We start from the raw sequence: 12,304 nt of genomic DNA, 5'->3' as shown, positions 1-12,304 counted from the left end.
TGAACGTCAAATTCAGTGCAATCATTTGCTCTGGAGGGTAGGGAGAGTAAGCAAATGAGGCAAGGGGGTTCAACATCATTTGAAAGTACATACTTAGCCTTGGTGGTAGGTAAATGGATCCTTTAATGTTATATTTTGGTAATCTGAAATATTTCATATTGAAGAAAGGCATCCATTTTGAAAAAACAAACAGAAAACTTAAAGTGGAAAATGAATCAACTTAAAAAAAAAGAACAGGCACGGTATGAAATGGAAGAGAACAATCTGAATAAAACTAGACAAAGATAAATGAGGACAGATGATAAAATAGAACCTATTTCAAAGTCTGCTCACAGAAACAACTTAAGTGTTATTAGAAATGTGGGCAACAAACAAAACAACAGTGACGGAATCAAAGGGCACTTTGTAGGAAAAAGCAGGTGGGAGAATATGGGCAGAGAATATCTGAAATAGCAGGAACTCACTGGGTTGTAAATCAAAGCTACCAATTGAGCTGATCATTTACCTTGAGTTATTGTTTTGTTTGGGAGTACCCGAATATACTTGCACTTTATGGTGGCATTTGGCAATATCCTCTTCCCTTTTCCTAGAGTTGCAAGCGGGTAATAATGTGTGCAGTTCATCTTGGATTGAACAGTTCTCCAATTTTTGCACTGAAAATCCCACTTTCCAGGAAATCTCTCAGCCCCAGACAAACTGGGATGGTCAGTCACTTTTTTAAGGTGTACTTGAACAGCATAGTATTGTTTACAGAAATCAAACTGCTATTCCTAGGATAACTTCATACTATTTCCGGATATACAAATTTGGCATCTTTCAGCAATTTCCAATACTACTGACTATTTATGAATTCCCTTTAAATAACTTATGTGATATCTGGAGAGACCTTAAGTCTAATCATTATATTCCTAAGGTTGTAGTAAGCATGCTTCTTAAGATACTTTCAGCCTTACTTTCCTATGGGCATTTTGTCTTTAAATTGGCTTGCATCTTGCCATCTTCCGAATATGGACTCTGATGATGCTTTCTCCTTAGCTACAGAAATAACTGCCTGCCCCACCAGTAAGGAGCTGGGTTCAGGTACTGGTAGTTAAAAGTAGCCCTAATTCTAATGTGCCAGGGATATGAATTGCAGGCTGATAGAATAAAAAAACAATGTTAATGGATGATGATATCTTGAAGGTTTCTTTAGGTGCTTTATCCATGTTTATTAGATGAAAATAGCTTTTTCCATACCAGAAATGTCTTTACACACAGGTTTGGGGATAACAGTTATGTGTATGTGTGTATGTATAGGACCTCATTAGAGTTAGAGTATCATAAATTATTTAAATATTTAATCTCAGCATTTTATATTTGATATCTAGAATTAGAATTTTGCAATGTTGGATTATATGAATGATTAACTGGCAATGTTATTTGATTATAAGCCTCTTGGGCCCTTCTAAAGCAAAAGAAAGTTTTGATTAATGTCTGTTTAATATCTCTTTTACCAGAATTACATCAAAGAGAGGAAATATATAAGAATTTATTATTTTCATTTAGCAAAATCAATGATGTACAGAAATCTCATCCCTTATTCGCTCTTGTATATTCTGCGGTACCCAATAAAACTAGCTATGCTAAATGATTAATTCCTAAATTTAAAATGGAATGTCTGCTACAAAACTAAATCATGGCCAGTAGACTGCATGGCATAAATCCTTCACAGGGTGCTATAACCTTTATCGTTTTTGAAATGTGCCCCCATCAAGGAGCCCTCAGGCAAATGTACAAGGGCCCCATATGACATTTACATAGCCACTGTGTCAGATTAGACTTTGTGATCCTCCTACATCATTAGTCAGAGCCTGAACAGAGCAGATGCATGACAGATTGCCCAATGCCTGATGCATAGCAAATAACTGGAGAAACAATAGGGCTTTATTCACACTTGGGCCCCATGTCCAAAGGGTTCCTTGACAGAAGGAGATCTTCAAGTTCAAGCCCTTCAAACTAGAAGATGCAGGACATGCATTCAGTACCAATTCTTTTCAGTAGCATGTAATTATCCATTACCAGCATGATCTTCTCCCCCCAAGGGCTAAATAGCAGGCAGCAAATATTTTGCAGCTGGACTATTTCTGGGTAACTGAAAGAGCCCTAGTGACTTTCATTGGATTGCTGATTGATTTCCTTAAAGTGAAAGAAATTATGTTGCCCTTCATCTCCAGCAGCTGAATTTTATTCACTTATATTTAAAAAATAGTTTTTGATGTTGTCAGTGTATTATCCTAAAAATCTCATGTATAAAAGAATAATATATAGCAGTGTAGAAGGAGGTAAATTGAAAATGTTTTCGTTTATTTTAGGTAGGAGGTGGATAATGTTGTAGGAGAACTTGTCTACTTTTTTTGCTGTTGTTGTTGAGATTTGGACTTTCCATCTGTATTTAAAAGTCATTCATGAGTTGCAATGACTAGGAGATAAAGTGGCAAAGTCACAGGATACAGTGACCAGAACTCCAGGGAAAGAGTCAGTTGGTCTGAGTTCTGGCCCTAAAGGCAGAGGTAAATAATTATTCACATTTGAGTAAGTCCCTTGACTTTCTATGTGTTATTTTCCATGCCTATAGGATGACTGTAATTTATCATCCAAACCAGGACACGTTTGAGAGTGAACAAGGGTCTAACAATAATTACACTAGGATGACAGGTCTGAACCTGGACTGTACTAGGTAAACCAGGGTTTATGGTCACCTTGATCTACAAAATGAAATCTGGCATTAAATGATGTCTGCTCTCTAGATTAAAAGGCTATGATTTCAGGTCAGTCTTTCTTTAATAATGTAGTGTCATGAAGGACAGAACCTAAAAGTCAAAAAGGGATAAGTGAGGCAGTGAGTTAAATAACCTGAAGTCAAGAAAATGAGCCTTCCTTTTGCACTCTTACACCATCCGTTTATCATGAGAGGAGAGAAGATAGGTTTCTTATTAGCCTTTTGAAAAATATTGTGTATTATTTGAAAAGTAGTCCTGTTTTATTCATGAGACCTTGTAAATTTATTGAAAGAGCTGAATTTCCTGATAATCATTTTAATTCTCTATTTTCCCCCTCATGCATCACAGTTTTCATACACTATCTTTGTAATAATTGTCCCTTCTCTCCCCTGCATGTGTGCACGCATACACGCGCGTGCACACATACACCATTGCACAAAAGATCCAGTAGTGGATAAAAAGATAAATAGCAAAGTAGTTGTTATCTCCAAGATACCAGTTCCCAAGAGGGGAAAATTCAGGAAATAGCAGAAAGACTTTCAAATATTTAACATAAATCAAGTAAATAAGAAGGAAGTAAATTCAAGGGCCTAGAATTTTCATGTCCCAATTCTAGGTATTTCCATCTCCCAATAGAGAAGCTGGCATTAGAATAGTCTTCCGAAAAGTACACTTCAAAGGAATTAAGCTGAGATAGAAAAAAAAAAAAAAATCTCATCTTGCTATTAACAATCAATCTATTTCAGCCACTAACTCAGGAAAGGAACTGGTGAGCCCTGGCACTTCCTTCTCCTTCCTGGGGAATCTCAAGGGGGCTGGACAAATGGAAAGCTCAGCTACTAACTGGGTTTGCCAACACTCTTGCTGAATAAACTTAGATAGACTGGTACAAGAGAGGCCAATAACTTTAGAGAGAAAGGTTTGGAAAAGAGAAGGGGAAAAATTTATTTCCAGTGTGGGGTAGGTGTCAGGCTCAAGCTGTAAAAACCAACTTCTCCACCACAAGATGGACACCTGGCACTTCATAGGAGAGGTTCAGGGGGGTATGTGCAATAGAGCAGGCAGGGAACGTGAGATCATGGGTGGGGGTTCCGTAGGTGTTCAGCCCACGATCATGGGCAGGGAAGGGGATGGAAGGGGGTCTTCTAGGCATTCTGTTGCTATCTGGGTTTTTCTGGCTTGGTGGTTGGAATGTTCTCGTCACTGTAAAACATCTTCATCAGTGCTCAAGAAAGTGCAATAACAAATAAGAACAATGAGTTTCAGTAAGATCAGGAGTTAGGTAGTCTTGTCTATATCTTGTTTTAACTTTGGGGGTCTACAGTTGAGCAAGAGGGCTCCCTGACACTGCCTCAAGGCTTAATGACAACATAAATAACCTTGAAGAAAGGAACTTTATAATAAGTAAATAAATTGCAGTTCCTTTATATACTTGAATTGTTTTACAACATACAGGGCACTTCACACATACTATTTTCCTCACAGGCACACCTATATGAATACTTACCCTTTTTACATTTAAGAAAACTGAAGCTAGGTGAGGTTAAGTGACTTACCCAAGCGCATTTAGTAAATAAATGGCAATTCTGTATTTGATCTGAAATCTTTTTATTCAGCTAAAAGTAGGATTACTGGAGACCTTGGGAAAAAGTATATATATTGCTCAAGAGGATAAGTGCAATCTTGTGTGAATTTAGGTAACAGACAGGATGACTCCAGAAAGTTACAAAAGAAACTTAAAAGTGTTGTTATTTTAAGATCACAAAATTTCCCCTAAGTCAAATAGTTTAATTCTGGACAGGAAGCATCGCAATTTCACTAACAGATTCAAAAATGCCTAAGGCTTAATTCAGGTATGGAGAACTCAGCCCTTCCCAAATAGCAATTACTACAGCAGAAGATGACAAAAGACTCTACTCATGTGGAAGAATATACTTCCCTCTCTTCTCCGCTCTGGTGTAACCGAGCCTTCCTGACCATCTTACTTTATGCAGTGATCTCCGCAGCATCTCTAATGAGGGTTTGGTTTGCTGAGATGACTCACTGAATTCCAACCACTATAAAAAAAGACAGACCTCTTCTAGCAGTGAAAACTTTTGCAAAGAGGGGCAGGTAATATGAAATAGAACCAGAAAATCATTCACACAACATCTACATTTGTCAAATACTCACCACAGTTAGGATTTTTCTTTTAAGACAATATGGTGAAATCCTAATTAAGAAAAATGTTTGGATTATGTTTCTTTAAATTCCTTTACAAAATAATTCTATGCCTCAACTCTTAGAAATACTGCTAAAATGTGATTCACTCAATTTTCTGAAGTAGTAAGTAGCATGTCTAGAAAATAACTACATTTTTTCCTTGATCACTACAGATCTTATTATGCCTCTGGATCATCTTTCAGAACTTTGTTTTCATTGTATAAGACCCTTGATGTAGACATTTTAAACAGTTGGCCTCTGTACAGAGCCTGGAAGTTTCTTTTAGCAGAGAGCCCAAATATTAGCTTGTCAACTGCTAACATTTCCCTTGCTTCTAAAACATAGAGTTATTCCACATTCCTAATACTGGGATCTTATTGGGTCTTACTGTTATGAATAATCAAATTCCTGAGATTATTTCTCTTGAAGGGACTTCTAACAGAGATCATGAATCTGCTATTGGATTTGATCACTCAATGCTTCCATATCTAAAATTTTTATCATTTCCTGCACCAGAAACCTAGAGAACTGTTACCAGCTGGCCAAGATGACCTTCATGTATCCCTCAGTTTGACCAAAAAGGCTTCTTCCAGACTCAAGACCCTGATCTCCATTTTCTTAGAGGATTTACTTTTGAGAGTTTGTAATGATGAATCTTTCTCTGCCCCTTTGAGATGAGATTTTTAAAGCTTCTTGCCAGTTTCACAAACAGGAATGCCTTTCTCGAGGACCTGGGAAACTTCTCTTTGGAATGTAATCATCAAGGAAGATAGAGCCCATATTTCCCCATCTCTGGTTATGCAGGGGGAGGGGAGGATCTTAACTTCGATGGGCTCCTGGCTCCCAGTTGTATGTGGATCATGGTGTGTGTGTGTGTGTGTGTGTGTGTATATACACACCATGCAACTGTTCCCAGGCAACTGTTCTGCTCATGGTGTTGTTACTTTAATTCTACCTACTAATAGTCATTTTTGATAGAAGTAGGCTCAGTCAATCCCCCAAAAAATGGTTTATAACTTAGGCTAAACAGAATAACTAAAAAATACTTGAAACTCCCTGAACAATATTCCTAAGGGAATCAGGTCTCTTTATCATTGATCTGCAAGGCTGAAATATACCCCAGGCACACTTATCATAGCAGGAACTTCATTTCTATTCCGTAGTTGTTAAAGTAAATTAACAGCCAATTGGATCATTCTCTGGTACCTTATCTAACTTGGCAAATGGTGTAATGTAAGTTGAAAGTGGTAGATCTGTGGAGGAGAATGAAAAATTGAAAATAATTGTTTTTAACAGTGTAAATGGTCACTATTGTTACTTATTTCCTTATGTTAAAGAGAACTAGAAAAATATATTTTAAACAGGTGGTGGAACAGTACAAAGGGAACATAAAGAAACTAATGTTGCCTCTTCCTCTAAAGAAGAGTCGGTATAATCCATTCCTTCTCTCCACATCTGGCTCCACACTTCCTTTGAGAGTAATAAAAACAAAACAATATCTCCAAGTAGACAAAAACAGGTACTGAGATTCCTTACCCTCATGCAACATGCAGGTTACTAGAAATAAATACAACTTGTACAATATTCAACCCAAAGTGGGTAATGGCCAATACCTGCTGTTTTCAGGGATGTTTAATAAGTTATATAGGAAAGTACTTGATATTTCAAGGCAGGGAGTGACTTACCTTACTGAAGAATTTTTAAAACACTCCTTCTATCACTATAAAGTACAAAAGAGCATAACTATCATAGGGAGCACATATCCACGAGTGAAAATATAAACATAGAAGGTTCACATTTATATATAGAGAGATACAGAGACATGCATCTTTTTGCAGCTATTTTTCTTAATAAATAACATAGTGACATTTGCCTTTGTGGACTCAAACATAATAGTTACCTAGGGAGTATATTTCCAGAAAAGAGTAGTAACAGAAACTTAAAATTCCTTGATTAAAAATATGAAAAGCAAACATCTTTGTACCAATAGTACAAAGAACAGAGAAGAACAGAATGGGACAAACACAAAGAATCCTGGCTTATCTGAATTTTCCCTCAGAGTAAATTAATAGAAGGAGGTATTTCTCAAAGCCAGGTCTTCATACTGCAGCATTATCAGAAGAGCTTCTTTTCAATCCTGTGCCTCCCCCCCAAAACAACTATTAAAATAAAATCTTGGGGGACAGGGCTAATAGCCACAGGTGAACTTTATGTACACCAAAATGTGGGTGTGCAGGGAATTTCATCTCCCATGCTTCTTAGTTCCCATATATCCTTCTATATTCATCTCCACCCAGCTTTCTTAAGGAAAAGATAGAAAATTGTGTTTTTCTCTGCTCTTTCTTTCTTTCTTCCTTCCCTGTTCCTTCTTTTCTCCCCTTCTTCTTTTTATCTAGTTCTAACAATATTTATGAAAGATATTTATCAACATGTATGAAGCAGTTAAAATACTCACTGTATAAGTTCTGTAGTTTGTTTTCCAACAAATGTAGCTTCCAAAGTTATTTATTACATGCTCCAGATATAGACTATGGATTTTATTGTTTATCTCTGAGAAAAGATCCCTCTTCAGATAAAGAAGCCAGTATGTTATGAGAAAACTGAGTTCTGTTGTCTGCCTGCCACATGGCAGAGCACTACACACGTAATTCTAAAATGGTGTTTTATTTATAAGAGGAAGTGAATGCACGTGTCTACTTTGCTTCACATTACAATTCGTTTATAGACTGGTCTCACAAGGCTGTAGGGGTAAGGCATCAGTAGTAGCGTGACCCTTTGGAATGATTGATTTCTTAGGGTGAATGAAGGGGGCAAATTATGCCTTCCCAAAATGTGCCACCTTGGCATACTGATTATTATGAATTAAAGTTACTTAAGATAGAGCCAGAGTAAGAAGGACTCTCTGATCCTTTGTTGTCCCCCTAAAAGCAGAAAATAAATCTCTCATGTGATAGGTTTTCTCCCTGTACCAGGAACATAGAAGGCATCATTATCACCACAGATAGGGAATTAAGGGGAAGAAGCCTATATAAACAAACCATGTAATTTACTCACTAATTTATTACCCCAAGCCCAAACTTGTTTGTCTCATTAATTCATCACGGATTTATTATTTATTTGCCTAAAAGGTATAAAAGCTGCCTGCTTTGGTCACTTCTCTGAATCTCATATTTTGATGGGCTCCTGTATGTATGAAATTAATTTTGTTTTTCTCTGGTTAATCTGTCTTATGTCCATTTAATTATTATACTAGCTAAAGAACCTACAATAGAAGAAAGGAAATGTTTTTCTCCCCTACATGATGGTCAAGACAAGTGAGGCCAAAGAATTATGTGAGTCATGTGTCATTCTGCAGTTGTAGGCATGTACCAACCCCTTGGCCTTTTACTTGTTTGCTAGTGGTACCAGACAAGGTCCTTTTCGAGAGAAGTTTTTCTCTGATAGCTCTTCAAGTAGACTGAGTGTCCAGGTTTCAGATCATATAAAAATTCTTTAGGGGAAGGTTGAGGAATGGCCTCCTGTAACTTTTGATGGTAATACTATCTGTATGCCGTGGGTCCCCTACTTTATTTGGCCACGGTTGCTTGCAAAAGGGCAGAGTCTAGGATTAGAGATGATATTCCTAGATACAGGAGTCTACCTATTACTGACTTATAAAAGCAGAATTGAACAAACTCCAAAAGAGATTTTCTTGTTGTTATAAAGTGAAAAGAAAGGAACTTGGGGTGAAGAAGTTTATGTCTTTCTCAAAGTTTTGCCTAAATAATTTGAGAATCTAAGTTTTCCTTTCTTCTTTGCCTAAAGATCAGATTGCATGCACAGCAGAGTTTTTGAGCTCTAATACCTTGCAGAGCTCTTCAATGACATTTCTAGGAAAATGAGCATTTCTATTAATAGAAAGATAGATTGGGATTTCCCAAGTAGAAAACATGAAATTAAGTACTTTTTCAGCCACTTCAGTGGTATAGCTCTTCAAAAGGGCACTGAACATGAATACATATCAACCAGAACATCCTCATACCCCATTGCAGGGGATAATTATATAAAGTCCATTTAGAGTTATTCAAGTAGGCCTGGGGATTTTGCTGCATCCATGCCTTTCCTTTAAGGTTTTGTCTGGATTTTTTTGGCAGGGAAAAAATACACTAAAAGCAATGTGTCCCTGTGGTTTGGGGTGATCTCATTTGGATTTTAGCATGGCTCCACTTGAGATCTTTTGGCATTACCAGATACCCTCCTGGGAAGCCTGAGAGTATCTTCATGTAATTTATATCCAGGTTTTCCCCCTTTATTTTTTTAAGATTTTATTTATTTATTTGAGAGAGAGTGAAAGAGAGCACAAGCCAGGGAGGGGCAGAGGGAGAGGGAGAAGCAGACTCCCCACTGATCAGGGAGCCCCAACCCGGGACTCCATCCCAGGACCCTGGGATCATGACATGAGCCAAAGGCAGGCACTTAATCCACTAAGCCTATCAGGCGCCCCTATCCAGGTCTTTTCTAACACTTTTTTCTTGATGTAAGGATAAAATTTAGCTTAGATAATGACCCTTTAAGCCCATTGCAGAGGCAGGACAAGATTTAACAGCAGCAAAAATTTTGTAAGACTGTCTTGACATAATGATCACCCAAGGCATTTCCACTTCCCTTAGTTTCTAGATCAGTCATTTGTTTTAGTGAGCGTCTGCCTACATAATAGCTACTTCCTATAGCTGCATTAAGGCATCTAGAATTTCCCCAACCTCTTGATAGGAAGTTGCTACTGAGGTTAAGAAGCCTTGCTTTTTCTAAAGTATCCCACATTAGGGTTAGACCTACTGTTTTATAAGTTTTAACTATCTTATCTCTGCCCAGTTAGCAGGCTCATATAAGGGCAATTAGTTGTGCCAATTTGCCTTCCAACACCTCACAACAAGGGATTATATTACCAAGGTGAACTGAGATCTTTCATGGCATAGCTGCCTATTAATTTCTCATTTCTGATGACCCATAAACAAATAGGTCCAAGTCTGAATTATCTAAAGCAGTTTCTAATACCTCATCATAAAACATTGGCAGTCTTTAGGCAGATGTTAATAGCCATGTCTGTCTGTCTACCTGTCTTTCCTTCTTTTGGTTAGGAATGAAATGTGATAAGTTTCAAAGTGTCATATTAATGGATAGTAAGATGAGAAAAAGAAAGAAACAATAATAATATCTCATAGTATATATGCCAGCTCATTGAGAAATATTGTATATTTCCAGTAAGTAATGAAGATTTTATAGGTTTGATACTCTAAGGATCAACAAAGACCTCAAGACTTTCAGCAGAAGCCTCTACAAGTTTGGTGGTTTCCCTGTAGTAGTTTAAGCATATGGGTCTGACTAGATTATTTATGAAGAAACAGGTAGATAGACCAATGTAGGAGATAGTTCAGGAGATAACTTCAGTTTGTGAAGTCTTTGTTTATGTTTATGTTCCCTAAGCAGGAGGTTCTATCACTAAGGGTTTCTTGGGTCAGGTCATAAAGAGAAGGAGCAATTTCAAAAAAAGATGGGAACTCATGATGTACAATAGTGAGAAAGACCTAGAAATCCCTTGAATCATCTTTTAGTAATTAGCCAAGCTTAGACCTAGATGGCTTATTGTCATTTCAAGTTATTTGCCTCCATGAGAAAAATCATGAATGAATGAATGAATGACCAGTGATATACTATACCAGATTGGAGCTTTCTCTTTAATACATTTTTATCCTTTTGGGGATCTTGATGAATGTCCTTAGCAAAATGATCCTGTGGATTTTAGTAAAAAGTCATCATTAGATCATGGTGGAATTAGAAAGTAACTGGAAGTCCTTGAAATTCTAATTAAGAATTTATAGAACGAGGGGTGCCTGGGTGGCGCAGTCCTTGAGCATCTGCCTTCGCCTCAGGGCGTGATCCCGGCATTCTGGAATCAAGCCCCATGTCAGGCTCCTCTGCTGGGAGCCTGCTTCTTCCTCTCCCACTCCCACTGCTTGTGTTCCCTGTCTCACTGGCTATCTCTCTTTCTGTCAAATAAATAAATAAAATCTTTAAAAAAAAGAATTTATAGAAGGAAAAATCACTGAATCATTGGGATATGACAATCCATGTACACTGCTAATTTTACTAAGTAACAATGAACAAATATCAAATGCTTGAGTCCAAGGAGATCCTAAAGAAAAAAAGAACAGAAGTTCACATTTGTAGATGGCTGGGATTGAGGAAAGAACAGGATTTGGATTTTGCGTTGTGAAAACCTGGACATAACTATCATGTAGTCCTCCAATCTTAATAAATAAATAAAAGTCTGTTGATTTTATTAGATCAAAGTATTTGTAGGATAGAAATATTTAGACTGCTTTTTCTGTTAGTCCTTATAGTATGGACTCAATCCTTCTTTGGCTTCAAGTTTCAAATTGTACTGTGCAAACATGGGTGAGATTAGCATCAGTCACTCTGAACAATGATGGACTCTGATCCTTTAATCTGACCAGTAATGGCAGAATCTTTTGCCTATATAGAGTCAAGTACCTCATAGAGATCTTTAAGTTGTGCCTTTTGTAGGGTAAGGGTACAATTAAGTCTAATTCTAAATATGGTATGACATGATTATAAAAAAGGGAATCCTTAGGAATTTTAAGAAAGAGATCTTTGAAGAACACTGAATGTAACAATTCCAATTACATAATTAATTTCTCTATTTAATGTGGCTGAAATAGTATCAGAAAGGAGAAAAGTATGCTTTCCAGTCAAAGCGTCATAAGTACAGCTACTGGCTGGGAGACAGAGTGACTGAATGCTGCTCCTTGGTTCATTTAATGAGTCCATGGGAAAGGGATGGGCATGGTGGTAGAGTTAATTGTTGAAAATGTAGCATCTGTCACTATAACTTTAGTTGATGATAGGTAATACCATTCTAAAAAATTAAGGGAAGAATTAGAAACATGTTCCTACATTCTTTCTTGAAGCCCCTTGTCTGCCAGATTTGTCCTTGCCTTTTCATTTTGGGGGGTTATTCTGGGTTTCATGCTGTTAGCTGGACACTAATAGATGTATGTAACTGTATTGTAAGCTCTACTATAACTGACACTCTTCTAAGCATTTTACATATATAGTTAGTCCTCATAGCAACCCTGATAGTAGCTCCTATTTTTACAGTAATTTTACGGGTGAAAATTAATGAGGAATAGAAAAGTACAATAACTTGTTCAAGGCCATACAGTGAGAAGGAAGAGGAGCTGTACTAGAACTCAGGCAACCTTGAAACTTCTGTCTAGGCTTTCCCTTTATGACTGATAGTCTAAGTTTTCACTAAAAAATGTTTTCCCTTATACAAATCCATC

The 12,304-nt window shown here is 37.2% G+C and overlaps 1 protein-coding gene across 1 annotated transcript in view; it reads left to right on the top strand.

Moving 5' to 3' along the window:
- Nucleotides 1–1,007: 1,007 nt before the first annotated feature.
- The window catches only part of TUSC1 (tumor suppressor candidate 1), a 56,594-nt gene continuing 45,297 nt past the window's right edge, over nucleotides 1,008–12,304 (top strand). The window contains exon 1 of the mRNA XM_034665554.1: nucleotides 1,008–1,080. Within this exon, the coding sequence (XP_034521445.1) occupies nucleotides 1,008–1,080 (73 nt within the window). The remainder of the gene's footprint in view (nucleotides 1,081–12,304) is intronic.

This window comes from Ailuropoda melanoleuca, chromosome 7 (genome assembly GCF_002007445.2).
Source record: "Ailuropoda melanoleuca isolate Jingjing chromosome 7, ASM200744v2, whole genome shotgun sequence".
In the NCBI taxonomy this organism is placed as follows: domain Eukaryota; kingdom Metazoa; phylum Chordata; class Mammalia; order Carnivora; family Ursidae; genus Ailuropoda; species Ailuropoda melanoleuca.
This window is presented reverse-complemented; position numbering and strand designations above follow the sequence as displayed.